Raw genomic sequence first — 26,987 nt, forward strand, 5'->3', positions numbered from 1 at the left:
AAACAGTTCTCATGTCTGGGATCAAACATTGATAGGAACTGGGACTGCAGCCAGGAAATCAGAAGAAGATTAAGAATGGGGAGGAAAGCCATGGAAGAACTAGAAAAGATCCTAAAATTCAATGATATACAACTCAGCACAACAGTTAGAATCATACAAGTCATTGTATTCCCTATCACCATGTATAGATGTGACAGCTGGACAGTTAAGAAAGAAGATATGAAGAAGATAAATTCATTTCAGATGTGGTGTTGGAGAAGAGTGCCGAGGATTCCATGGACAGCCAAAAAGACAAACAAATGGGTCTTAGAGCAGATCAAGCTCCCTGGAAGCCAAGATGAGAAAACGTAGGCTGGAATACTTTGGACACATCATGAAAAGGCATGAATTGTTGGAAAAAAGCAATAATGCTAGGAAAGGTGGAGGGAAGTAGAGAGAGAGGAAGGCCACATGCTACATGGATGGATTCTATTAAAGAGTTCTTGAGGGGAGAGAAGCAGGCAAGAAACAACAGGCCTCTGCCTGCCAAGAAGAAGAGCCCTCCTCCCGGCCACCACCTCACGGGAAGAGAAGCAGAGTCATGATGTGTTATGTATTGTTAATCTGATATTGGAAACCGCTTTGATCATCCACGGAAAAGCGGTATACAAATAAAGATTATTATTATTATTATTATTATTATTATTATTATTATTACGAGTGAGTTTGTAGGAGCTAGGCACAGCAATGGAGGACAGGGGTCTTAGAGATGTCTCATCAGCAGGATTGCCAAGGCAAAGGCATTTACCAACAACAACGTCCCATCTACCATAACTCTGACCAACTCTATAGTTTATGGACAAACAATAGCTCAAAATTTTGCACTTTCCACTGGAATCCCATTATTAAAGATTGGGATTAAAAATAAACAAAACTTCCTGACTGGAAAAAAATGTATTTTGCTATCATTTCATTGATCCTCACACGCCCCGATGACAGCAGACCGCCAAAATCCAGCCAGTGAGCCATCATTATTGAGCATGGTATATGAACCTCAACCTAGGGAGATCACTGGTATCAAATCACGCAAAAGCATGACATGCATCTCTGAAAAAAAAAAGACAACAGATTACGCTGATTTGCACACGATCATTTATATGAATAAATAGGAACTGAGAAATTGTGGCGTTATTCTCTGCCTTCAAGTCATTTCTTACTTATGATAACCCTAAGCTGAACCTATCATGGGTTTTTATTAGCAAAATTTGTTCAGAAGGGATTGCCCTTGCCTTCCTCTGTGACTGAGAGAGAGTAACTTGTCAAAGGTCGCCCATTTGGTTTCTATGGCTAAGTGGAGGATATGTGTAAAGAAATAATTAGTATTATTTGAATGGAAACAAAATAGCATCTCACCATAGCAGGGAAGAATGTGAGTAGATGACTTGTGTGGCTGTTTATTCTGCCAATCAGAAGCTAACTGTTGAGCAATTTCAAGGTCCCTACTCTCCTTATTTTTTATTCATTATATTTAAACAGGACTGAGCTTGGACAGTCAAACAGAGGAGTTCTCTTGATAGTCCTTCAAACAAAAGACTAGTGAGTGTGAGGCAGGACATACTTCCCACCTCCTTGAACCCAATTTTTACACATTTGAAGGCAACACACCATCCACAACGGCCTTGTACTCAGAGGTATTTAGGAATTAGTAGTTAAATCAAAAGGTTTGGAGCAATCACTAAGCAGCTGATTCAGACTGAAAATGATGTCATGGTGGACTCCATGTAGTCTGACAAGGATGAACAAGTAGATTATAATATCATGAAAACAATACCAGTCCTAGAAGGCAGTACTATGGATTAGAACTGGCATAGTGTATTGAACCACTTCTCTAAATGCCTTTCAGTCCCTAAAAGAATTTAAAATCTCAGAATGTCAAATCACACTTCCAGAAGCTTCAGAGGAACATGTCTTGTCCTCTAAATGTAATATCCCTTGGGACCATTATTTGGCCCAAAAGGCCTTTTTTTTTAAGAAACAGGAAGAAATACCTGGTGATGTCTGGTTTCTAGAAAGTTCTGGGTCTGTTGGTCAAAAACAAACAAACAAACACATACCTAGGGAGAAATTACATTTAGCAGCCAAATTGCAACCTCCTATTCTGGACCCCAGAGGTGTGACTTGCCATTTTGGAGATTCATTTCCCTCGATGTGGTGGTTCTGTATTGGGCTCACTTCTTGTAGTGATAAGATAAAAGAAGAATTTGCCACCCATAACCATTTTGCCCATGTAGATCAAAGGGAAAAAAAGAATTCTGTGTATCTGCAAAACACAGTGAGACTCCAAGTGAGACTCCAATGTGCCCAACTGAGTTCAGAAATACTGATGGTGCTGTAGCAAATGCAGCCTCAGGGGATTCAGGAGTGTCCCCATCAGGATTGTGGAGGAATACAGAAGCTCTCCTCTCTTGAATTAGAAGAACTAGGAAAAAGGAACAATATTCTGTACCACTAATGTAAGAAAAGGCCAACTGGTTGGCATTTTTGACATAATTTAACATAAAAACCACCATGACAGAGGAATTTAACTGGGAATTCCTTTTCCTATAAAATCTTCCCAAAGAACATTTGGTTCACATTTTGGGAACAAAAGATCTATCCTGATTCATCCACATGTGTCATTGTGAACGCTTCCTACTCGCACAACAGTGGACACTCTGTCGTACAGCAGCAAAAAGTTTAGCAAATTTTGCTAGTTTTCTTTTGAGTCCAACACTCTTGAGATATAAAGTATTTTAAAGATTTTTCCCTTAGCATCATCACTAGAAAACTCATTTCCTTATGTTTTTTAGAAATATTCTTGATGCATACAAATGTGAAACATAAGCACCTTTGCTGCTGATATTTCCTAGCCTTTTTTACTCCTTGTGATCAGCAAAAAAGCAGTCAATATGGCAATTAGCCAAAGTACTACAGCTCTGGGAGATTAACACTGATTTGCCCCAAGAGGAAGCAATCTTGCAGTTCATTTTCTTTTGGATATAATTTTCCATCCATGTTCTTAATGGCACCATAGATATAAGTATTAAAGAATAAATTTACTTTAACTTTTTAGAGACTGGACATCGAAAATCCTTGCTATGCATTCTATCCCCCCCCAAACTAATTTTAAATCCAGCTCCAAGTTATATGACATATTATATTTACAAGGAAAATGCAAATGCTTATTATTATTTTTGTTGGCAGTCAAAGCTGTCTGTTTCCTAGGAGATGGAAGACAACTTCTAACTTCAATATTACTGTATATACTTATGTATAAGTCTAGAAATTTAGGTAAAAAAAATTGACCGAAAAAAAACCTGACTCGTCTTATCCATGGGTTAATGAAGGTACTGTACTTTAACTCTCATTTAAAAAGGAACCATCCCTTGCTGAAAGGCAAGAGTGTCAACTGCCCTGGAATCATTGAACCCCCTCTATTTGGCCATCCATCCAGCCTTTAGCATAAGCACAAATAGTTATGCCTGCTGGAATTTTGTAAGTTCTTTGGCATTGTGTTCCTTTGCTTCATCCTTTATATCCTTTGTTAGATGCCGCAAAGCCCACGACTTATCCATGGGTCATATCAAAATCCGTAATTTTGGTCCCAAAACCTGCTCTCGACTTATACATGAGGTCAACTTATGGTTGAGTATATACGGTAACTCACTTTCTTCCCAGAACAATAACTGAAGTCAATAAAGTAGTAGGACATCTGATCCTGTTTCAGGAATACATTGGCATATAAAATAAATAAATAAATAAATTTTTAAAAGAGCACAACTTGCACAGTGTGTCCTTGTTTATGCGGGGATCCGTTCCAGACCCCCTTGCGTAAAACAAAAAACGTGTATGCTCAAGCCCCATTACAAGTAATGGGGCTCGTGCTCGTGGTGGGGCACGCGTGCCATTGTTTCTTCCAGTGCATGGCGCTGAAAGAAGCAACACTGAAAGCAGCATATAATGCACTCATGTATGACACGGGCACACTGTATTCAAAATGCTGTCTGGAGTGTTTGATGTGCTGAGAATTCAGCCTTGGACTGGGTATTAATTATTTCTTTTTAAAGGGAGGAAATAATACTTATGGATGGTCAAGGCATCAACCTTAGCTTTTCTTTGTCTTAAGAACTTCCTAGCCTCAGGAGAAACGAAGAAAACAATATTTAGATAGCATGAACTTTGTCATACTATAGATTTTTCAAGGTAAACTATTCCCATGAACACAAAATTTTCAGAAAGATCAACTTCCTTGGGAAACACAGGGTACATTTTAACCTGCTGAGGAAAACAAAGTATGGGTAGATATATGGACATGTACTCTAGTTTTCCATTGTAAGGAGAGGGAGGAATTAAAGAAGGGAGTGAGAGATAAAGGCTCCTCTTTCTGCAGGTTGTTTAACAGGAGAAAGGGAGAGACTCTGCTCACATTTTTAAAAAAAACATATCCTAATTGTTTCTTGTATCGATGAACAAGAAGCAATTACCAGCAAAGAGTATGGCAGGTGGAGAGAACAAAAATTGTGCGGAAAATGTATGGAATATTATACTCTGGATTTTGCAAGCAAACCCTAACATTCTGACAATCTGAATGGCATCTCCATTGCACAATACCAAATCAGCAACAGCAAATTTACCAAGCATTTTATTTTAAAGAAATTGTACAATCCCAGTACTGATGCAGCTGAAATTACTGTTGGAAAAATAAAAGAAGTATTGCATCCATCTTCAGAAATAGCTGCTACATCATTATGACTTACCATAAACTTTCTCAAGCACTCCTATTTGAATTTAACACTTTTGCCACTATTTAATTACTTCATTCACACCATGACTTTTCTAAGTAACAAACACATCAACATGTTCTTGCTCCTGACACTTGTTGTGACAAAGTGAAAAACAGAAAAGCTTGAAATGTGACTAACACCAGTTCAATGACTTCCTTTAAATAAAGACAAAACAGGCTCTTGCAAATCCTCATTTAATTCAGAGGAATTCAAACTACTATAGAAAGCAGCTTCAGATATTTGGTGTGATACCAGATAGGTTGTTTGTTTGTTATCTCTTATCGTGGTCATGCAACTAACTCTGTTACTTGTAGAGGTATGGAAAACAACATGAAACTTAGCTATTTTCTGTAGAAGAAAATCTTTTCCTGTTTTTTTTAATGAGTCTGTACTAATGGAAGTCCATGAGTCAACAAAATAGATCAGTGTTTCATGGAACAACTCTTTTATTCCACTGAAAGTTGGAATAAATACAGAAAATATTTGATTTATTTGAATTCAGTCTATGCAAATGAAGTAAGGTCATCATCCCTCAACTTTTCAGTAATAGATGAACAATAGACAAACAGATGTGACTATAGGGTGATACCAAAAAAAAAAAAATTAAATTGGAAAAGTGATCCTAAAGCATGTGCATGAACTGCAAAATTCTTGAAAGGAAATTCTGTCAATCTGGGGTGAAGTGGTTGGAATGCAATGAAACAAATGGTAACCTAAATCAAGAATATGTGATATATGCACCTCCCAGCCTTGGTGAGCATAGCCAAGAGTAAGGAATGCTGAGTTTTGTATTTCTGAAACATCTTGAGGGGGTATCTGGAATATAAGAATGCAAAGGGAACTTCAACTTTGAGTCAAAGTTTATGAAAGAAGTTGTAGCATGATCTTCCACAGAGTCAGAGCCTGAGCAGACGAGGGGGGCATTTTGCTGCTTCTCCATGGCCTGGGAAACCGCCAGGTTGGGGCCTCTGAGCTACCGGTGAGGCTGCCCTGTCCCCAACCCGGAGCAGAAAGTGTCCTGTACCGCGCCTATATCACCTTCAGGCTGTATAGGGGGTATATTAAACATAAATAAATGTCATGTTCAGACATGGATCCCATCTCCAAGATACCTCATTATATTAATGTTATTAACTTCTTTTCTTGGTTTAATCTCCTTTTAGCATTTAATTATGTTTTTATGACTGGGCGGAGGGATGGGGATCTTGGAATTTTTAATGTATTCTATTTTAACTGTATTTTGCTTTACTGTTGTAATCCACTTGGATTCCTAGAGATTAAGCAGATTATTATTATTATTATTATTATTATTATTATCATCATTATGCATATTTAAATATTCCAAAATCCAAAAGACTCCAAAATCTAAAACGCTTCTGCTCCCAAGCATTTCAGATAAGGGAGACTCATCCTGTACTGCTAGAATAATAATAATACTGCTAGAATTTTACTAATTTAGATGTGGTACAGACCACCATTAAGCAGTGTACCGGCGCCAATTCTAGGGTTAGTGAGTGCACGGCAACCATCATGTGGATGGCACCGTCCAGGCAGGAGTTCCGAAACAGAGCTCCTTTTTGCTGCACATGTCATTCCCGCAGCAACCAAATGGCTGCGGGAACAATGCCAAGGCCCCTTTCTCCCATGGCTCTGGCTGTCTGCGTGTCCGGGGGCATGAAAACACAAGGACACCCTCTTTTGCCGCTTCTCCGTGGCCCAGAAAAACTCTAGATTGGGGGTGCAGGGCTTCTAGTGAGTCTGTCCTGGCTCCAATCCAGAGTGAAAAGGGGCAGGTCCAGGCCACCCCAAAGGGGCGGTCTGTACTGCACCTTAGAAATCTAGCACCATAAATACTGGAGCCCTTTCCTTTCCTTTGAGGAATTGATTTGTTGACTAAAATGCCACACCAAATAACATGGACGTTTTGCTTTAAATTATGAAACACCATGGCAGGTCAGAAGAAGACTTAAGGATGACCCAGGAACGTTATGAACAGCTGTGAACTCCTAGCTTGTCATAGTTCATAAAACCTGCTCCCCCCCCCCCCCACACACACTTTCCCAACACAACTCAACAAGCTGAGGCTTTGGGGTGGAAACTGCGCTAAGCTGCGTACCATATAATTTTAAATTTCTACACAGGAATCAGAATTTAAATGGACTAAATTTTGCAATTTCAAATATTAGTGAACTACAGCAACACTTTCAAAACCTTAGAAGTTAACCATTCTCCATTCCCCACTATATGTAGAGGTTGCAAGGGAAGGCAGACAAAATCTGTAAATTCTGAGAAGTGTGTTTCACCAAAGTCTTACGTTCATCGCAAACATTGCACATATAGCACTTTTTCTTCTGCTGTGACCACATATGTTGCTGCTGTTATACCACTGCAGTGCACCAACAGGATTCCAGCTTATGCATTATTATACAGGCTTATGTATACCAAGATGCAAAGTTTTACACATACAGTTAGACTAAATAAGTATATTTAACAAGAAGTCATTCTTTCCAATGCAATCCAAGACATGTCTATTGAGAAGTAGGTCCGACAAAATTCAAAGTCATTTATTTGTTCAAAGGTAGACAGAGGTTTGCAGCCTTATAAGATTTTATTCTCCTTTCACATCCCAAAAGAGTATTATGCATATATTCTAGAATGTGAGCTGTCACGTAATTTTGCATATTGTCATTTTGGCAGAACAAAGATTAACAGCTTTCTGTAAAAAGTTTGAAGAATGTGACCAAAAAGGATCAACTGACAGTTCAGCACTTGAGCTATACAGATATAAAAGATTATATATAAAGAAGGAAAGCATTTACATGGGAAGTTCATTGGACTATATAATGTTTTAATTTTATAAATCCCATAAAAGTCTCATGCTTCATAAGATACATTTAACATTCAAAAATCTTGAAGAGACTGTATCTTCCATCACCCTTTGGGAAGAACTCACAAATGAACACAGATACTTTCAGCTCCATTTCTGTAATCACCTCAGTGGTTAATTCTTTGCAGAAAAAAATGTCAAATTATATAGGCTGGGCTTTGTTTAGAAGTCAGCTCTTTCACTGTGCTCTTTCAAGTTCTAGAAACGTTGCAAGTACTAGTGAATTGTTTGCCATGCAAAGTATATTTTTATTCATCAGTTTTTTAAACAAAAAATTAATTCAGTCATTATTTAATCTTAAAGTCAGTTCAGACAGCAATGTGAGTGTAGCTTCTTAGATTGCAGCTTCTGGAGCCCTTGGAAGCTTAACAGAGGTTACTGAAACTTCAGCTCAGCAATAGTGAACAAGCTTCCCATTATTCAAAAAGACAGTCATGTTAGTCTGCACCAGTATGTAAAGAGATCTTGTAGCATCTTTAAACCCAAGTGAGATAAAGAAGTTCACAGTTCATAGCATAAATGTTTGTGGACTGAGGGGCTTGACAGACGGCCCGACAGGGGTGGCTCTGTGCCACCCCTGGAAGCACGGGGTTGGGGATGCAGCAAGCGGATGCCACATCCCCAACCCACTCAAAAAAGAAGTTGTGAAACACGGTTCCTATTCCTGCCACCACAGGGACGCCATAAGGGCCATGGCCCGGCCTTATGATGCACCTTGTGCACAATGCTGTGTAGGCGCATGAGTGATCTTATCATGGCATGCACCATCTGTAAGGCCGTGCACCAAGATGGCACCCGGGGATGTGGTAGGGTTGCTGAGCATCTAAACGCTCAGCCTTCGTGCAAGCCTAGCACAAAAGTGCCGGTCTGTACCACCCCATAGTGTACTTCATTGGATGAATCTGATAAAGCAGAACTGGGCCATAACTGCACAGGCCAAAAGGCCTGTTTTCTGCCATTCTGTTGGACACCACACCGCACAGTCCAAGTCTTGATCCTGGCACAAAGAATCCAGACAATTTCTGGCATATTCAGCACCATAACCAGGATATAAAATATAAATTTTATGGGAAGATTTGGAGCTCTATGTTCCTGCACATGGTGGCTGTTTGCACAGACAACCTGCTGAGCCACCCTACACATGCTCTGTTGTCACCAGTTGCTAGCTCTGCGGTTAGAACAAAACATCCAGTCATGTGATCATTGCTGAGTGCCTCATTCTGACCTCAGAAGCAAGCAATTCATCATGGCAGCGGAAGCACCAGACAGCTCAGTGGGATGTGCATGCAGACAGACACCCAAAGTGGGAAATGAGGGCCAGGGAATGGATGTAGGTCAGGGCACTTCTAGGACCAGGATACTTTAGAAAGTCTCCTGGCCAGTGCTGACAAGTCCCCTGTTTACAAAAACATATGCTACGAACTTCTGTCTCCCAGTTTAGTCTCAAAGGTGCAACAAAATTGATTTGTAAGCTTCCCATTAGTTGCCATCTGTTGTGGAATGTGTTAGATGCATTCTATGATACATTGTCAGCTGACACAAAGCAAGGATGATGCCGAAGAGGCCTAGATTGAGTATATAAACTGTTTGCTCTAGAACAGAAATGGGAAAATTTTGGATCCGGGTATTTCTTGGATTCTTGCTAATATCAGTTCCAGCCAGCATGACCAGTAATCGGTAATGATGGAGGTTGTACTCTTATGGTACAACTTAGCTTTCACTCCCTGAATGTTTGAGATCACCTCTAAAATAATACGCTACTTTTTTATTGAATGACTAAATAATTACTGGGCTGAATCAAGACTAAGAATCCAGAATGAACTTCTGCTGAACTAATGGAACTGTAATTCAGTCTGGAGCCTTAGGCCTAATTCAATAAATCTTATTGAATCTTTCAATAAATCTTAACTTTTCATAAAGCTTATTAGTAAACTAGTATGTATTTTACTCCAGAAGCATATTCCTCAGATATGAGTATTTATACTTATTCTTTAAGTGCAGGTTAAGATATTTCCTTCAGATATTCAAAGAGGACTCTACACATCTCCTTGAAATGCTTCTGTTCCACCTGCTCTGGCCACCTGCCTGACTCAGTACAATTCATATACAGGGGCTTTTAAAGATCCAGGAAGCTTGAGGATATTGACTAAATGATAAACTAAGAGCTGCAAGCCTCTTTAGGCTCAGCAAAGAGCTGCAAAGGCTGCTTCTTTGAAGTGAGAACAAGTGTTGTTCAAAAGACAGAAGAATGCCAAGTACTCAGAGCACAACACTCAATATCTACACAAAAGTAAGTCTCTCTGAGTTCAGTAGGGCTTACTCCTAGCTAAGAAGAAGGAAAAAAAAGTGTGAGGGGAAAAAAGCAAATCACTGCCTTATATGTCTTTCCTTTGATTAGAAAAAAAATGGCTTTCTAAAATGTTGCCTCCATGCTGTCCTAATTTAATATGATAGCTAACATCTACAACATTTGTAGTACTTCCACCCCCTTGTGCATTTCAAGTAATTAATTTGGAAACTCTGAGAAGCGTATAAGAATTAATAAGGAAAGAAGTACTGGTTAAATCTGTTTTAGAATCGCATCATTACAAGATTACCTCCAGCAAGGTCAATTTCATTGATGCACTTATCACTTATAGGCTTGATACTATAAATCAAAGTTCTAGGAAATAGATGGCTGAAAAAGCAGATCCATTACAATCCTTGTACTGCTAGAATACCAACTCTCTAAATGCTTATGTAATATCGTTATCAACAGGATGCTGTTGTCAAGGAGAAAACCACCTCAATCTTGACTGTCTTCCGTTCAACTCAATTCAAATATAAGGTACATTTTTCCAGAGGGGTGTGTGTATCTAAATTTCCTGTTAAATATGTATTTTAAAAATATGAGAGGAAATTCACAAAAATACATTATGTAAATTCTATATAAAGTTGTAATGCGACAAATTTAAAGACATGATGGTAAGAAAATAATGTTTAAATGTCTTGTAAAAGTCATGGCATAATAGAGCTAAAGCATGGCAGAAAATGTATCGGTAGCAATAGCTAAGGTGTAAGAAAACAAACAAACAAACAACAAACAAGCTTCATTTATATACCGCTTCATACCACCTAAGGCAGTGTCTAAGCCATGCATTCCCAGATAGACCTGAAGACACACACATTTGCTCCTTTCTAAACTCACTTTTTCCCCTTAAAATAGCCCTGGGTGGGTTCTACTGCATGGGAGACAGGAATCCCTGTGTAGACAACTTTTCCTATGTATCACAATATTTGGGAAATACCAAAGACAAAGCATTTTTCCTAAGTAGTCACGAACTATCTTGGAAAAGGCAAATAACCAATTTCTTACTCATTCACACACAAAAAAGTGTGTCATACATATTGCACTGCAAATATTTACCAATCTACAAATATTTAATCATGTTAAAAGCCACTGTAATTTGGCTCTGATTCATTTATCAATAGAAATATCACACTAGGGGACAGAAATCTAAATTGAGCTTTGTAGTATAAACTATGATGAATGTTAAGCAATCTTCCCCCAGCATTAGACTGATTGTAGCAATATTTTTCTGTATGGTGTAAACTTCTCTATTACTAGTAAAACGGATTAACAGATTTAAGTGGTACATATACCACCACCTCTGCAGAAGACATACAGTAAGCAACAAAACAAAACCTACCTAGATTAAGACAGGTGTGCTTCCTGTGGATATTTACAGTATATTATTGTAAAATATAATGTCAGCACTAAAATGTATCTATCGGTGTAATGCCCTATACAGTTTGTGCATAGGGACATTATCACAGGACTCCTGTCTTGTGATGGTGTTAGTAAAAGTAAATGGATATATACTGGTTTGGGAGCCCTCAATATATTTCATGTCCCTTCAATAGCATGACTGGGACTGTTTCAGCCATCTACAGTCTCTCAGCGCTCCCCTTTAACCTCACCTCCCTGTCTGCCCTATTGCCTAACCCATCATGCCTTTCTTAAAAATTATTATTATTAGTTGTTGTTGTTGTAATGTAATTTAGCAATTATGACAATGTGATTTAGTGGGAAAAAGAAAACAGAAAAGGAAAGGAAGCTGAGAAAAAAAAGAAAACCAGCCTGTTTGAGAATAGTGAGGGGCAAGGGGGGACATAACAGTTCAGGTCTGCAGCTGGAAAATTTATCGCATCAGAAGACTAATGCCACATCAGTACAACTGGTAGTTTATTGACATGTGTTCCCCATCAGTGGCAAGGGACACCCTAAACACGCTTTGGAGGCACAGCAGCAATGGTTTGGAGACAACGTCATGTGATAAGTATCGCCAAAGGTGCAATTATCCAGCTTTAATTCTGATTCAAAAGGATCATGTGATAAAGAGAGTGCTAGAAAGTCTCAACTCAGAAAGTGTAACAAACAAACAAACAAAACCCCTAAATTGTTAATGGATCTATTCAGTTATATACAATACTTGAAAAGAGAGTGGATAGCTTTGAGTCAAGAAGCATCAAAACTTTGGAACAAAGAATTAGCTATCTCACCACCAGGACTGAAGTAATATTCAAGTGGTAATCTCATTGGCTTCTGAATGTGGAACATGGGTGTATTTTCCTTCAGGTAGTTAAATCTATTGGCCTGCCCTACATATCACATAAAGTGTCCATGGCTTTTGTGAGAGGATCCTCAAATTATAAGGTAACAATAACAACAAAAATTGTCAGGGGCTTCAAAGAATCATAAACCATAGAGTTGGAAGAGACCACAAGGGTCATCCAGGCCAACCCCCTGCCATGCAGGAATGCACAATCAAAGCACCCTCAATAGCTTGCCATCTAGCCTCAGTTTAAAAACCTCCAAAGAAGGAGACTCTGCCACTCTCCGAGGCAGCATGTTTACATACATACAAAATCAGTGCATATCCTCTGTATGTGTGTACATCTGTAAGAATCAGAACAACTGCTATGTGTTTATTGATTTAATGTGTCAGGGAATGTTTTAAAACAATGGCATAAATCCAATTGTTAGTCACAATTAGATTAAATCCACCAAATACTCAATTGTTAAATCAACACTTATGTAAACCTGAATGGTAAATCAATACTTGCAAATGAGTGGATCTATTACAATTAGAACTTGCAAGTGGATTTTCGGATTATTGTTGGTGTGTGTTAACGTTCTTTATTATTTTCTAATTTTTAATTACAGGTTTAGGATTTTTAAAAATGATTGTGATAATGACAACATTTTGAAACTTCCCTTCTTCCTTCCTGATGCCAAGGCAGTGTACAAACATGATTAAATTAAAACACGTTGCAATAAACACTAATTCTCCATTAACATAAGAACAGACAGGTGGGACATCAAGGGCAGCAAATACAACAGAACAGACAAAAATCAATCAGTTCGAACTGCCAGTTAAACAAATAAGACATTAGCACAAAAACTGCTATATTGGCATTACCCTGGCTATTACACAGTGGGAACACCATGATCAAAAACACACTCTCTCCCTTTTTGCCACACTATGTACCTAAGAGTTTCTCTTAATACAAACCATGTGCAGGCAGGTATAGACAGAACTATACATGTGGATATTGGGACATCTCAGGCCTTTAAAACTAAAACCTAGAACCTTGAATTGGGGTCAGAAGGCCAAATACAGAGCCAGTATGGTTCTTTCACATTCTATATAATTTAATAATAATAATTAATAATAATTTATTTTATTTATATACCGCTATTCCAGAGATCATAGCGGTGAACAGCAAGTAAGCTAATTAGCCCCAACAGTCTGGGTACTCATTTTAGCGACCTCGGAAGGATGCAAGCCTGAGTCGAGCTTGGGCCCTTTTGCTGGTCTTGAACTCGCAACCTTGTGGTCTTGAGTGAATGGCTGCAGTACAGGCATTTAACCACTGCACCACCAGGGCTCCAAGCTAATTTTGGTCACTACATTCTGCTTCTAAGTTGTCTTTAAGGACAGCTGTAATCTAATTGGGTGGTATCTGAACTGTGGATCACTGTGCCAAGACAACTCTCAGCAAAGAATGCTTGGAACTGCTGAACAAAGCAATGCTGGAAGAAACCACTCCTACCCACCAAGGCCCATCAAGCCTCAAGTGACAAAAGTGGATCATGAAATACCCCCCAAGGTACACAGATCCCCTTTCAGGGGTAATGCAACCCTCCATAGAACAACCTGCACAGTCAGTTTCTGGAACCACTTAAGCACAAGGTAAGTTGAAACTGGAGAGCTTTCACCTTGTGTTCTACTCTTTGAGAAAGGTGGAATATAAATTAAATATAATAAATAACTTTTTAAAATGCATTTGTTCATTATCTGTTTTAAGGCAATTCAGGAAACGCTTGACTGGGGATGAATTAAAACTGTAACATTAAATATGTTGTACCCTGAATTTCTCGGTTAAATGATTTGGCGATTGATTCTGAAAAGTCTTCCAGTCTGTCACAAAAAATTAATGAAGGCCCTTTTGCCAGCATAAAACTACAGTCTTTTTTTGTTGTGGAAAGAAAAGAAAATGAGAATAAGATGGCTGTGTGAATAAAGCAATATTTGGATCTGCAAAATCCTTGACCAGATCCCAAAAAACACTACCACAAAGAAGAAAAAAGACAGCTTACAAGGTGAGAGAATGCAAATAGGAAACTTGAGCATGATGGCTTGAGAAGACAAAATGTTCTGAACAATTATGTAGAGGACTTCATCCAACAGTGTATTGGCAGAGACTGTTCCTTTTAATCATGATGACAAATGTTTTGCTTTATTTGGTCAACCACCACCAAACAATCAGTTCTTGGGCATACTGGTCGCAATCAGCCAGTGACAAAAATCTAGTGGAAATCAATTACATCCTGTAATGTAGATCTTTGATTAATAAATTGTTTAAGGCACATAATATTAATTAGATTTTGCAGGCAGCGTGTACACACAGGCCATACACAGAAAAAGTAGTGTCTAACTGATATGCTCCCCCCCCCCCCACTTTGGATAAAGTAGATCTAGGGTGCATCTACACTGTATAAACAATACAGTTTGACCCCACTTTAACTGCCATAGCTCCATCCTACAACATCCTGGGATCTGTAGTTTTGTGCAGCACCAGCATTATTTGACAGAGAAGGCTAAATACCTTGCAGTAGTACAAATCCTGGGATTTCATAGGCTGGAGCTACAGTACTTAAAGTGGTGTCAAACTGCATTATTTCTAGTGCTGAAGCACCCTTACATGGCTACATCTCCAGCTTTTTGATCCTTAAGGTAATACCAAGCTATCCTTGGTCCATGCTAATAATGCAAATAGTAAAGGAGTATGTCAAGTTGTACCATTAGTAAGCAGTAGGGACAAAATATAAAAGGTACAATGGAATATTCTACAAAATAGAATATAAATAAAACGAGGTAGAATATAAAGAATTTGATGAAACAACCAATATTGAACCCATAGGACTTATATCCTAATCTTTATTAGTAATTTAAGGACTATACAGACCACCCCAAAGGGGCGGTCTGCAGCCACCCCTTTACTGGCCGGACTGGGGCCATGGCAACCTCACACTGCAGCCCCGATATGGCCTCTGGAGAGTGCAAAAAGGAGCCACAAAAAACTGCTCTTTTTGCGCCCTCCAAGGGGCACCATAGTCATGGTGGCATGGCTTTATGACTCCCCTTTGGTGCTGCATCATGTGGATGCAACAACAGAGGGTCATAATGATGCCGTATGCCGTGGACCAGCATGCGCCAAAATGGCACCCTGGCGGTGGGGTTAGGTGAGACTTATTTGTGTGAAGGCACAAAGCCCATGACAAAGAACTGACAACAACTCCTGTTCGGCCCCAGCCTCAGAGCTGCTTCTCATTATACAGTACCTAAAATATACAGATGCCCTCTTGGCAGACACACTCTTGTCTAAGAATCCATGAAAACAATCTCTGTATGGAAACTGTAATAGACGTATCCATGCCATGTAAAGACCTTATCCAGACTTCTACTCTATCTGTATCTTCTGCCTTAAAATACAAGAAAATACAAGTCATACAAGAAGAATGTGGCAAATTACTTAGTGTCAACACAGAGAAAAAATAATGGGTGGGAGAGATGCTGAGGCCTTCATAACCAGTTCTAGGAGGACAAACGAGAATACCTGAAGAGCTTTCGTCATCATTTGCATTTAAACGGCATAAAACAACCAGAGCATGAAAGTTTAGAAGCAACATTCACATTAAATTCCAAATAGTATAATCTCCATACATTCATATGTGCATATAGCACTTCAAAGATTTTAGGAGAACCTGTTAGCCACATCACATTGAGATGCACTATCATGTATAAGAAAAGGCTACTTTGAGACGCACTACCATGCACAAGTTCAAAATCAAGTATCTATTTATCCATTATATGAACTAATTTTTGAAACCATTTAAAAATTGTATGACTGTCAATAATAACTGAACACCCAATTCAAAGATGTCTGCCTTCATTTTAATTAAATTCTATGGCCACAATAAAATTAATTTGGGAGAAGCTTTTCCGTCTCTTTTGCCAAGACAGAATAGTTCAAATATTTTGGCACAGGTGCAACTGAAATCTACGAGAGAAATAAAAACACATAAGTCACTGCAATTTAAAACTGAATTTTACTGAGGCTTCTGTGCTGCAGAAGTGATTTGAGGTCACAGTCCTAAGAACATAATAAAAAATGAAAGTTCCTTACACCTACATGTAATGAGTACTTCAAGGAAGGTCATTCTATATTCACACACTCAGGACAGCATGACACATTTCTTATTCTCCAGAATAGTTAAGAACATGAAGGACTAGAATCTGAAGGGTACTTCAGGTACAAACATCTTATATCTGGGAAACACTTCAAAGCAAACATTGATAAAAGTAAGGACTGAGTGTTGGGAATCACCATGGATGCAGACCAGTTAGAAAATCTGTAAAATATGTGAAAATGAGAGAAGCAGAAGGAAAACGAGAGGAATCATCTTTCAACAAAATGTTTATATTTGAGTTCATAGAGCTAAAGAAAGAATTGTATGTAAAAGATATTTGGCGTATACAACAATAAATATTTTAGTAACTTGATAGAATCTAATTAAATCAAGCAGTGGACCAACCAAAGAAGATGATAAGATGTGATAATTCTTGAATTATGAAAGAGTACTAAATTCAATGTCCATGTCCTTTCACTTAATATACTACAAGATATACAGTTTACATAATTATAAACAAAATCTGTTGGGAGAGTTGCAACCATACTGACATTCATGTAAGCTGCAGTCGTCCCATGAGAGATGAGATGATGCTATTTAGTTAGTGGTTAGTCTGCACTGTGTGGCATGACTGGATGAATGCATGCCCAGTGAATGGAAAACAAGATTCTGAAATAAGTGATAGTGAGGAGTAATAAATGACACAATGAGAAGTGCTTTTATCACTCTACCCAGTCCACATAGCTGAACCACCATCACCAATTACAACATGGTCTCTCCTATTTTAGTTTCTCTGTTTTTCAGTTCCAACTCAAAAGGACGCATTGTGTTTATCAGACCAGCGTTTAATCTCTGAGATGGCTTATGGTCTTTATCCCACAGAGGCAAGTGCCTGTTCCCACTTCAACCACAGCTGCCATTGCTTAATTACTAAGATCTTGTAGAGTGTCCTAGTTGCTCTCATTGATCATAAAATAAAACATAAGGGGAGGCATAGGAGAGAGTCAGAGCCTCAATTTTAGTTTATACTTTCAAAAGTTGGCCCTACCCCAACCACTACACGTGCACACACACCAAAAGTTATTCAGCTACAGAAGAGAAAAGGGAGGAGGACTATGCCATAGCTAGGCCATCCACTGTCAGAACCCTGTACTGTAGTTCTTCTTAGCTTCATGATGAGTATACTCCAAGCACGCAAGAGCACTTGTAGACATGCTCAAAGAGCAATGAAACCAACCAACACAACCTGAAATGAAACAATAAGTAGAATGCAGAGCCAGTGCCTCCTTTATTGATTATGGTTTATACATCGTGAGGCACAGGAGGATCAAGGGAAGGAAGGAGGACTTGAGGAAAATGAGGTAGAGCTATATAGAGTGGCACCATTGTGAACATAATGACTGATACCACTATGCATATCAAAACAGAAGTCTGGAGAGATTATCACATGGGGGACGGGGCGTCATTGTCCCATCCCTGTCCTGTCCTTCCCACGCGATCATGGGAAGGACTTTCAGACAACGTTGCACTTATCCAGACTTTATCCCGTCTGGAAAGCACAAGTGACAGCGATCACATGAAAGACTTTCATATGATGTCACACTGATCCTGTCATTGTCCCATCATTAAAGTGGCATTGCCCAGCATTTTGCATTAACGGGAGTTCATGTTAATGCAATGCCGCTTCAATGATAGGATAATGACAGGATCAGCGCTACATTATGAAAGGCTTTCGCATGATTGTTATCATGGGTGCTTTCTGCACCGCCATTTGGGACGTCCGGAGGATGTCCCATTTTAAAAAAGGGGTGTCTCTTTTAGACGCCCCATGGCCTAGTACGGACTCCGTCCGTACAAGATGGCGCTGGCCCTTCTACATGGCCGGCGCCATCTTTGCGTATCGGACGCTTAGCGTCCGTACGCGTCGCGCCGCTGCTGACGTAGCGAGCGCGCCCCTGGCGCCTCGCTACGTCGCAAACGCGACGAAAAAAGAAGCTCCATTTTGGAGCTTCTTTTTTCGGTCCGCGCGGGAGTCGGGCCGTCTGAAGGCTCCGGCTCCCCCGTGGACCTACTGGCGGCGGCAGCAGACCGCCGCAAAGCGGCGGTCTGTACCCCGCCATGGACAGGATAAGTACAGGGGAGTGATTATGTCCCTATCCTATCTGCATATGATAATCTCCTCAGTCTCCCCCAGTTCTTGAACTGCCACCATTCTGCTATTTTTTCATGGAGTATTTTATACCTCAGACTCAAGAGATTTTCAACACCAGATTCAATCACAATGGGATAAATTATAACCCTTTTATAAGAAATGGAGGATTTGTGATTGAAAGAGTGTAAAACACCTATATTATACAGCTGCCACTACAGTTATATGACATATTTTTCTTCCTCCAAGTGAAAACCAGTTGTTTGGAAGCTTAAAAAATATTCCTTTGACTTGTGATACTCCAGAAGATCAATGTTATATTGGAAATATATTTAATAAAATGAGATATCAGGAGAGTTACTTTTTCTTATGAAAACACATTTGCATCAAGGGAGAGATTTAAGATTCTCAGCATATGTATTCAGGCATGCACACAGCCATCCAAACATACACACAAACGTACATATGAGTAACAGAATCTTTCAAGCAAGGTTCAGTGTTTCCTCTGTACTTACTTATTCTGCATCATATTCATTATAACCCAGTCAGAGGGATAGACATTCTTCCCAATGAGATTCTTGAACATGATAAATGTCTCCATCAGAAAGTCCTTAAACAAAAAAGAGAAGAGAAAGATCACTATTTTAGATTTAAAAATGGCCAGATTACATTAATGGCCAGATTAAAAGACACATCTAACTGGACAACTAAGGCAAGATGAACCAGCTTTGTCTCAATAACTATGCAGCAAATTATATCTTAGAGACCGAGTATGCCCAACAATACCATATTGTAATTCACAAATTACATATTGTTAATGTCAATAACAAAAACAAAAGCAAATGTATAGCAAAATAAATAAGAGCAGAATAAAAAGAGATAAAAACAGAAAATAGTTCCAGTGGAAATGTGGATGCATAACAAATGTATCAGACAGACATTACTGTATTCATATATAATATTTCCAAGAGATCGTTGGATAATATGAGATTGGTGGATAGTATGAGAGCTGAACATTGAAAATGTTTTGTTACACTCAGGGGGGTAGTGGTGGAGAAGAAACAAAATGAGAACATATTTTCACCCCACATTGCTTTCTGAACCTATGGGAATTTGTCATACATGTAACTGTCTTAAAACCTGTTCTGTTTGCATTCTCTTGGTAATTTTGCCTGCCCCTTCTTTTTGGCTGCCTAAGGTTTATTTCTAAATGGTGAGCTACAGTTTTAAATTATTGCAGTGGCAGAAATTGGGGAGTGACCAAAAATATTTGTGGGGAGGGGGCAGAATTCTTATTTGAAGAGGCAATGTCCTTATTTTGTTCCCTGTTTGTAACTACACATCTTGTTACACTGTAATTTATCTGCTTTAATTTGGAAAAGCATTTAATGTTATGATGCAAAATATTACTTACTGAACTTACAGTATTTTGTTCTGCATGTAACAGGCTGAACAACTAACTAAAAACTTCAGCATTCACAAAAAGAAAAGACAAAAGAAAAGAAACACACACATTGATTTTCAGTCAAATCACTAAATTTAAATAGTGGCAACTATGCAGTCTCCACTGGAATGACTCCGCCTCAGACATCAGCAAGAAAACGTATTTTTATACAAGTAGAATGACCTTGCAGAGAATCTGTAAGTGACAGTGGTTAATGTGCATTGTGCACATTACATAAGAGATTTTAAATTCTGGGCACATACTCAACAAGCCCAGTAAATGTATACTTAAAGTGAGCAAACTGCATACTTTAGTACTATCCCCCCCCCTCCCAATCTCCTGGTAAGGTTGAACAATTTCTTCCCCCTGATCAACCTTAATGTTTTTCTGATATATCATAAAGCTTTTCTTTCATTTAGATGTCTGTTTTCTTCTTGTATAAAATGTTTGGTTTCCTTGCTACTTTGCTTCATAACTGAGACTTCAGTAGGATTTATGCTGATGTAACTGGAGGCAGAATGAGCTGTGTAGAGTTAACTCAGAATATTTTATGATTTCAGGTGCACATTACCTTAAAGAAGATCCCATTTCATACTTTATTAGTTGTTTTACATGCTTCAACTACTGGGTTTTCACATCCCCCCACCCAAAAAAATCTAGCAAATGAATAGCCATCGTTTTACAGACTGACTTGTATACTTTACTAATCACGAACACGGAGAAACAGATTATTTGCTGATGCAGCTCCGCATGTTTCATCTGTTTACATTCACACTTTAGTCTCATCTTATAATCAGAAGAAAAAATGAGCTCATTCATTGGGCTGTAGGCTGTAGCAGAGGAAGAGACCAGAAACAGAGTTATTCCAACCACTCTGCTGAGAAAACATGTACTGGCCTCCTCCTTTAAATGTCAATATAGCAGCTGCTATCCCATTATATTGAAACCTTCTCATGTCCCTGTCGTTGGGTACAAAAGGGAGAGATTCCTTGGCGATAGTCTCACATCTGGGAAACACCTAGGGTTTGTCAAGTCCTATATTACAGACATTCATACTTGCCTTAAAGGCATAATAGGATTTTACTGGGCTGCTGTTGGTTTTAGCAGTACCCATTGTTTTTTAGTGTCTGGACCTTGTATTTTTAATGTTGTTGCTATTACTGCTTAATGTTTTAAGATTATCATTATGTGAGTTTTACTTTGGATGCAGCCTAAAAAGTTTTTTTCTGGAAAGCAGCTTGCAATTTTTTAAAATATATTATTACATACAATGCATAATATACATAAAAATACATCACTGCAGCAGCACATAAAACAAAAATTTAAAGGTGTCCACTACAGTTCCCCAACCAGACAAGGTAACTGCTAGCTACTCTTGAAGATCCAAGATGACCTATCAATATTCCAGTGCATACTGATTTACACCAGAAGCCTTTCTGCAGTTTTGGAAGGTAATTACTAAAATAATCTTCCCCAAAGAGTATTACTGTTAACATCAGTTTCTTGCCCACTCCTATACAAGATTTTGCTTTCCCCTGGGTAGCTTTCCTCCCACATATTTCTTTGAGAAGGATATTAGAAAAACATCCTCAGACAACTAGCCCTCCCTCCAAATAGTAACTATCCTGTAAACAGGTACAACTAGCAGCAGTAGTTGTAATTGTACTGTTTCCTTTCTACTCAAAAGAAGGGAAATACGAGACTGAGCAAAACTTAACAGCTGATGGTGGTGGATCAACAGATTCCAGCAGAATAGCTGATCCACTCTTCCAACTGCAACCCTCCTCTCCAGTTGCATCCCCAAAACTTTTACCAGAAGGCCAAGAAACTGATGGAACCCGCTGTCAGTGCAGAAGACTGCAGAGGAGGAAAAGGAAGAGAAAGTTCTGTTGCACTGGTTCTAACCATCAACACAGTGTTCGGTCTTGGTCTGTGTATTTATTTTATTTAACAGATCTTTAAACCAACTTTCAGGATAAATTAACCTCTCAGGGCTATTTACAGTAGTCAACAGTAAGCATCACACACACAAAATGGCCTTAAAATATTAAAACAGCAGCAACACAAAAATCAGATAAAACTATCATATAAAAAAGCAGCAGCAAATCAGTGGATTAATATAGGGGCAGCCTAAAAGCTGAAAAGGAGCAGGCAAACACATGTCTCTGAGAAGGGTATTACAAAACTATGGGACCAGGAGAGAAAATGAACTGTCCATGGTACTCTCCAAGCTAACAGCTTTTGCAGAGGAGTCCAAGAACAGGACTGAGATTTCACTGGTAAGGCTTGGGAGGCACATATTAAGGCAGACAGTCTCATCAAGTCTTTAAAGCTTAATACTGGAACCTTAAATCAGGCTCGGAAATGAGCAGGCTGCTAGTGTAACTGGCACAGAATAGGTGCAATGTGATCAGAATGCTGAACTCAGCTTTTCTCAGACTGGAGCCTTTGAAGTAAGGGCAGCCCCCCCACCCCCCAGTACAAAAATGCAACCTCAGTGTCACCTGCCTGGATAGAATATGGCAATAATCCAATCTGGATATAACCAAGATATGCCATTGACTAAAAATCTCTATAAAGGCCATAGCTGCTGAACCAGCTGAATCAGGAAAAAAAAGCACTCCTGGCTGCAATACATCCCAAGGAATTGAGTAGGTACCCACTTCCTTTACTGAAGACTGCAAACAATTCACATATGCAGAAGTGAACATGTTTATACATCCATACTCTAAAACATTCATTCCCAGTCATTAAAAAAAAAATTGTCTAATCTTACTGAGAAAACTAAACAGGTCCCTCTCTCGTGGGGGGGGGGTGATATCTGAAGTTGCTTCCTTTACTGGTGTATGGTATAAGATTAATTCTGGCTTTGTCAAAAACAAGTTAAAGATGTTTTTTCCACTTTCAACTCTTATTGGTCATCCTTTTCATTGCTTGCTATTAATGGTCTTGAAAAGTGGTTGGTGGTAAGGCAAGGCATGAGTGTTTTAATTAATAATTTAATTAATTTTCATTTTGTGGACAGACTATTTTCATTGTTATCTTGAAAGATTAACAGAAGGCATCCAACATATTTTCATTTCTTATACCCTGGGGGAGATGAAGAAAAGTATGCCATAAATTAATATTTCAAACCTCATAACTTCCATTTGGGATGTGGCTGGACCCAGCAAGATTTCCCAGATTTTGTGGGGGCATATAGATAAATATTTACCCCTTTCCTCCACAGGCTAGGTTTGAGGAGCTTCTATCATGAAATTAAGAGTGCTATTCAATAAATTGTGCATTAGGGTATGTGGCTACAAAATAATATTAAAAGGATTTTCAGTGAAATTGAAAAATAATTCCAAACCCCTGTATTTAAAATTGCTAAACAATAATAACAAAGAAATCACTACAAAAATAACAGATAATCACATTTTATCAAAGGAGGGAGAAAGAAATCATTACTACTAAAAGGAGATAACTGTGTGATTATGTCAAGAACTTGTGCATTTATTTCTCTCTAGCTATACACTGGACCCTTCCTATTGGCAGGCCAGTAATCCAATGCTTTGATTGCCCATGGATCACCATGGCCTGTATTATTCAATGACAGCACATGTGTGTGGATGAGCTGATGCATAAACGTGCATGCCACCGCCACTAAATAATAGGTGGTGCGATCACTAGCATCTTTTTTGCCATCCTCAGGGGTGTGTGGATCTGAATGCCTGCATATGGGAACTGTACAGTTCAAAGAAATGGATTCAAAAGAGCAATTGAATCACACCTCCAAAAAACTGAGAAATCTTCTTTCTATTCTTCCCCTGTACAATTTAGCTCAAGATTCAACTTTTTAAAATGCTATTCCATGGAACCCAACTCCCCTAGGTAAAAGAAGCTGTAATCTAACACAGTTGATCAGACTTCAGGTCATCTGCTAATTAATGGATCTCAGCCAACAAGTTTGGTTGTTACTTTGCAGCATGCATTTGCCATATGGCAATGATAGTTCTAGGTCATTAGAGAGGTATCTACTTAGCTATAAATTCCCATCTATTATGCTCTAATTAAGTTGCACTATACACTTTGAAAGAAAGATTAGAAAGAACCTTGAGGAGTTTGATTCTTTATGGCTGTTAATAATCAAACATATCTTTAAACCTAATATATTGCTTAAAATGGCAGATATAGATATACAATTATAATTAACTGAGCACAGTAAATGGTTTGGAAAATCTGGTATATACAGTAGTTGAGAAACAACAAGACATAATAATGTAGATGGCAGAATGTTAGAGGAAGCCCCAAGCAAATACCTTGAATATAACTAACCAAACCATAAGTTGGTTTAGGTTTTAGGATTCAGATATAAAATCTTATTGCCCTAGACTCTAATATCCCAAGCCCTGTTTTCAAATTTTGAGTTTCCTGCTTCATCATTTAATGTAAAGACAATGAAATATTTTTTGCTTCTCACTCTGAAGGTAAAGAAAAATGCTGCATTGATTTTTATGTCAGATCATGTGGCTCCCATAATAATACTTTTCAGCCTGATAACTTTATTTTATCATGAAGGCATTTTTAAATAGAAATGCAGCAACAAGGTTTTAAAAAAGTGTTTCAGTTTCAACTTACAACAACATCAGATCTCATTTTTCCAAAAGTCTTGATTAAATGAGCATAATGGTAGTCCTCCATTTGTCTCAAAATAGCAGTCATGCTTGCAACAAAATTTCCCTGTGAAAAAAACACACACAAAATAATGGTTTCATTAATAAACTCATAGTGCAATACAGAGTTATACTGCAACTATTTGTTCTAGACATTTCAACAAAATGTTCAAAAACCAGAATGCTTTAAAACAAACACATTATTAGAAGACCAAATGTATTATCATTATGGTTATTCTTAGTAGTAGTACTAAATAATACCTTGAATGTTTTCCTTCTCTTCAAAACTGCACCCCACTAGAGCCAGCATGGTGTAGTGGTTTCAGTGTTAGACTTTGACTCCAGAGATCAGGGTTCGAATCCTAGCTATGCTATATAAACCTATTGGGTAACCTTGGGCAAATCATACCCTTTTGGGCTCAGAGGATGTCAGTGATAACCCTCCTCTGAAGAATTGTGCCAAGAAAACTCCATGATAGGTTTGGTTTCCTTTAGGGTCACCACAAGTTGGAAATAATTTGAAGAAACACAACAAATATAGTTTATGAGCCAGCATAGTATAGTGGTTTGAGTGTTGGACTATGGCTCTGGAGACCAGGATGTGAATCCCTATTTGACCATAGAAACCCACTGAGTGCCCCTGGACAGGCCACACTCTCTCCACCTCAGAGGAAGGTAAACGCAAACCCACGCTGAACAAATCTTGCCAAAAAACCTGTGAAAGCCCTTAGGATCAGTATGTCAGAAATGACTTGAAGGCACACAACGACACTATCATTTACAACAAGTCTGTGTCTTTTTAAAAATTGAAGTAATCAAATTTTAATTGTGGAGTCTGGTCTTCCCCGTAAAGAAAAAAATTGTATTGGTTGGATGAACCTATAGAACAGTATTTGATTCTCTCTCTCTCTCTCTCTCTCTCTCTCTCTCTGTGTGTGTGTGTGTGTGTGGGTGTGTAGGAAATGACTGTAATGTGAAACTTCAAACCTTGCACAAGTGACTTGTGTATACACCCTGTCCATAGGATGCTTAAATTTTTATTTTATCTGATCAAGTATATCCCAACCATGGTACATAGCATACAAAGTAGCATTAACAATAGTCCCAAACCTCACTAAACATATTGGAAATTTACTAAAACAAAAAGGTATGCCACTTATCTGACGTCAGGTAAGTGTGATGAAACTATTCTTACAATAAGAAACAGCCTCAGTTTCCTTTCTCAGACTTGTTTACACTCATGTTTGCAGAATTTATGTTTATAAATACACAGTTAACATCTTACACAACAATGATATGTTGATCCATGTGAAATTCAAGAGCACTAGTTTATTCTTATATGCATTGTCGCACTGCTATATAACAACAACAACAACAACAACAACAATAGGATTTATTTATATGCTGCCCAATCACTGGGAATCAGGGCGGCTTACAACAGAGGGAATAATAGACTGTTCCCTGCCCTCAGGCTTACAATCTAAAAAGACACGACACAAAAGGAGAAGGGAATGGTGAAGGGGGGGGGATCAGGTCCAGCATTCTTCTCTCCCTCTGAGGCCTGGACCAAGGCAGATGGACTGGAGGGAGGGCTCTTTTTCTTAATCAAGGCCGGGCCCGATAGCGTTGGGCCTGTCCTTTCACTCCTTCCCAGGCCAGAAGATGACAGTTGGAAGGAGGGAGGGGAGGGCTCTTCCTCTTCAGGCACGATGCCATCGGGCCTGTCCTTTCACTCCCTCTAAGGCCAGAAGATGACAGTTGGACGGAGGGAGGGGAGGGCTCTTCCTCTTCAGGCCCGATGGCATTGAGCCTGTCCTCTCTCTCCTTCCCAGGCCAGAAGATGACAGTTGGAAGGAGGGAGGGGAGGGCTCTTCCTCTTCAGGCACGATGCCATCGGGCCTGTCCTTTCACTCCCTCTAAGGCCAGAAGATGACAGTTGGAAGGAGGGAGGGGAGGGCTCTTCCTCTTCAGGCACGATGCCATCGGGCCTGTCCTTTCACTCCCTCTAAGGCCAGAAGATGACAGTTGGACGGAGGGAGGGGAGGGCTCTTCCTCTTCAGGCCCGATGGCATTGAGCCTGTCCTCTCACTCCTTCCCAGGCCAGAAGATGACAGTTGGAAGGAGGGAGGGGAGGGCTCTTCCTCTTCAGGCCCGATGCCATCGGGCCTGTCCTTTCACTCCCTCTAAGGCCAGAAGATGACAGTTGGAAGGAGGGAGGGGAGGGCTCTTCCTCTTCAGGCCCGATGCCATCGGGCCTGTCCTTTCACTCCCTCTAAGGCCAGAAGATGACAGTTGGAAGGAGGGAGGGGAGGG

The 26,987-nt window shown here is 39.2% G+C and overlaps 1 protein-coding gene across 4 annotated transcripts in view; it reads right to left on the reverse strand.

Moving 5' to 3' along the window:
* The window catches only part of DOCK1 (dedicator of cytokinesis 1), a 511,572-nt gene that overhangs the window by 163,216 nt on the left and 321,369 nt on the right, over positions 1-26,987 (reverse strand). For all 4 annotated transcript variants that reach the window (XM_042460991.1, XM_042460990.1, XM_042460988.1 and 1 more), the window contains 2 exons: positions 24,640-24,741; positions 19,091-19,185 (listed from right to left, as the gene is read on the reverse strand). In XM_042460991.1, coding sequence (XP_042316925.1) covers positions 19,091-19,185; positions 24,640-24,741 — 197 coding nt within the window. The remainder of the gene's footprint in view (positions 1-19,090; positions 19,186-24,639; positions 24,742-26,987) is intronic.

The sequence above is a fragment of the Sceloporus undulatus genome, chromosome 3 (assembly GCF_019175285.1).
Source record: "Sceloporus undulatus isolate JIND9_A2432 ecotype Alabama chromosome 3, SceUnd_v1.1, whole genome shotgun sequence".
In the NCBI taxonomy this organism is placed as follows: domain Eukaryota; kingdom Metazoa; phylum Chordata; class Lepidosauria; order Squamata; family Phrynosomatidae; genus Sceloporus; species Sceloporus undulatus.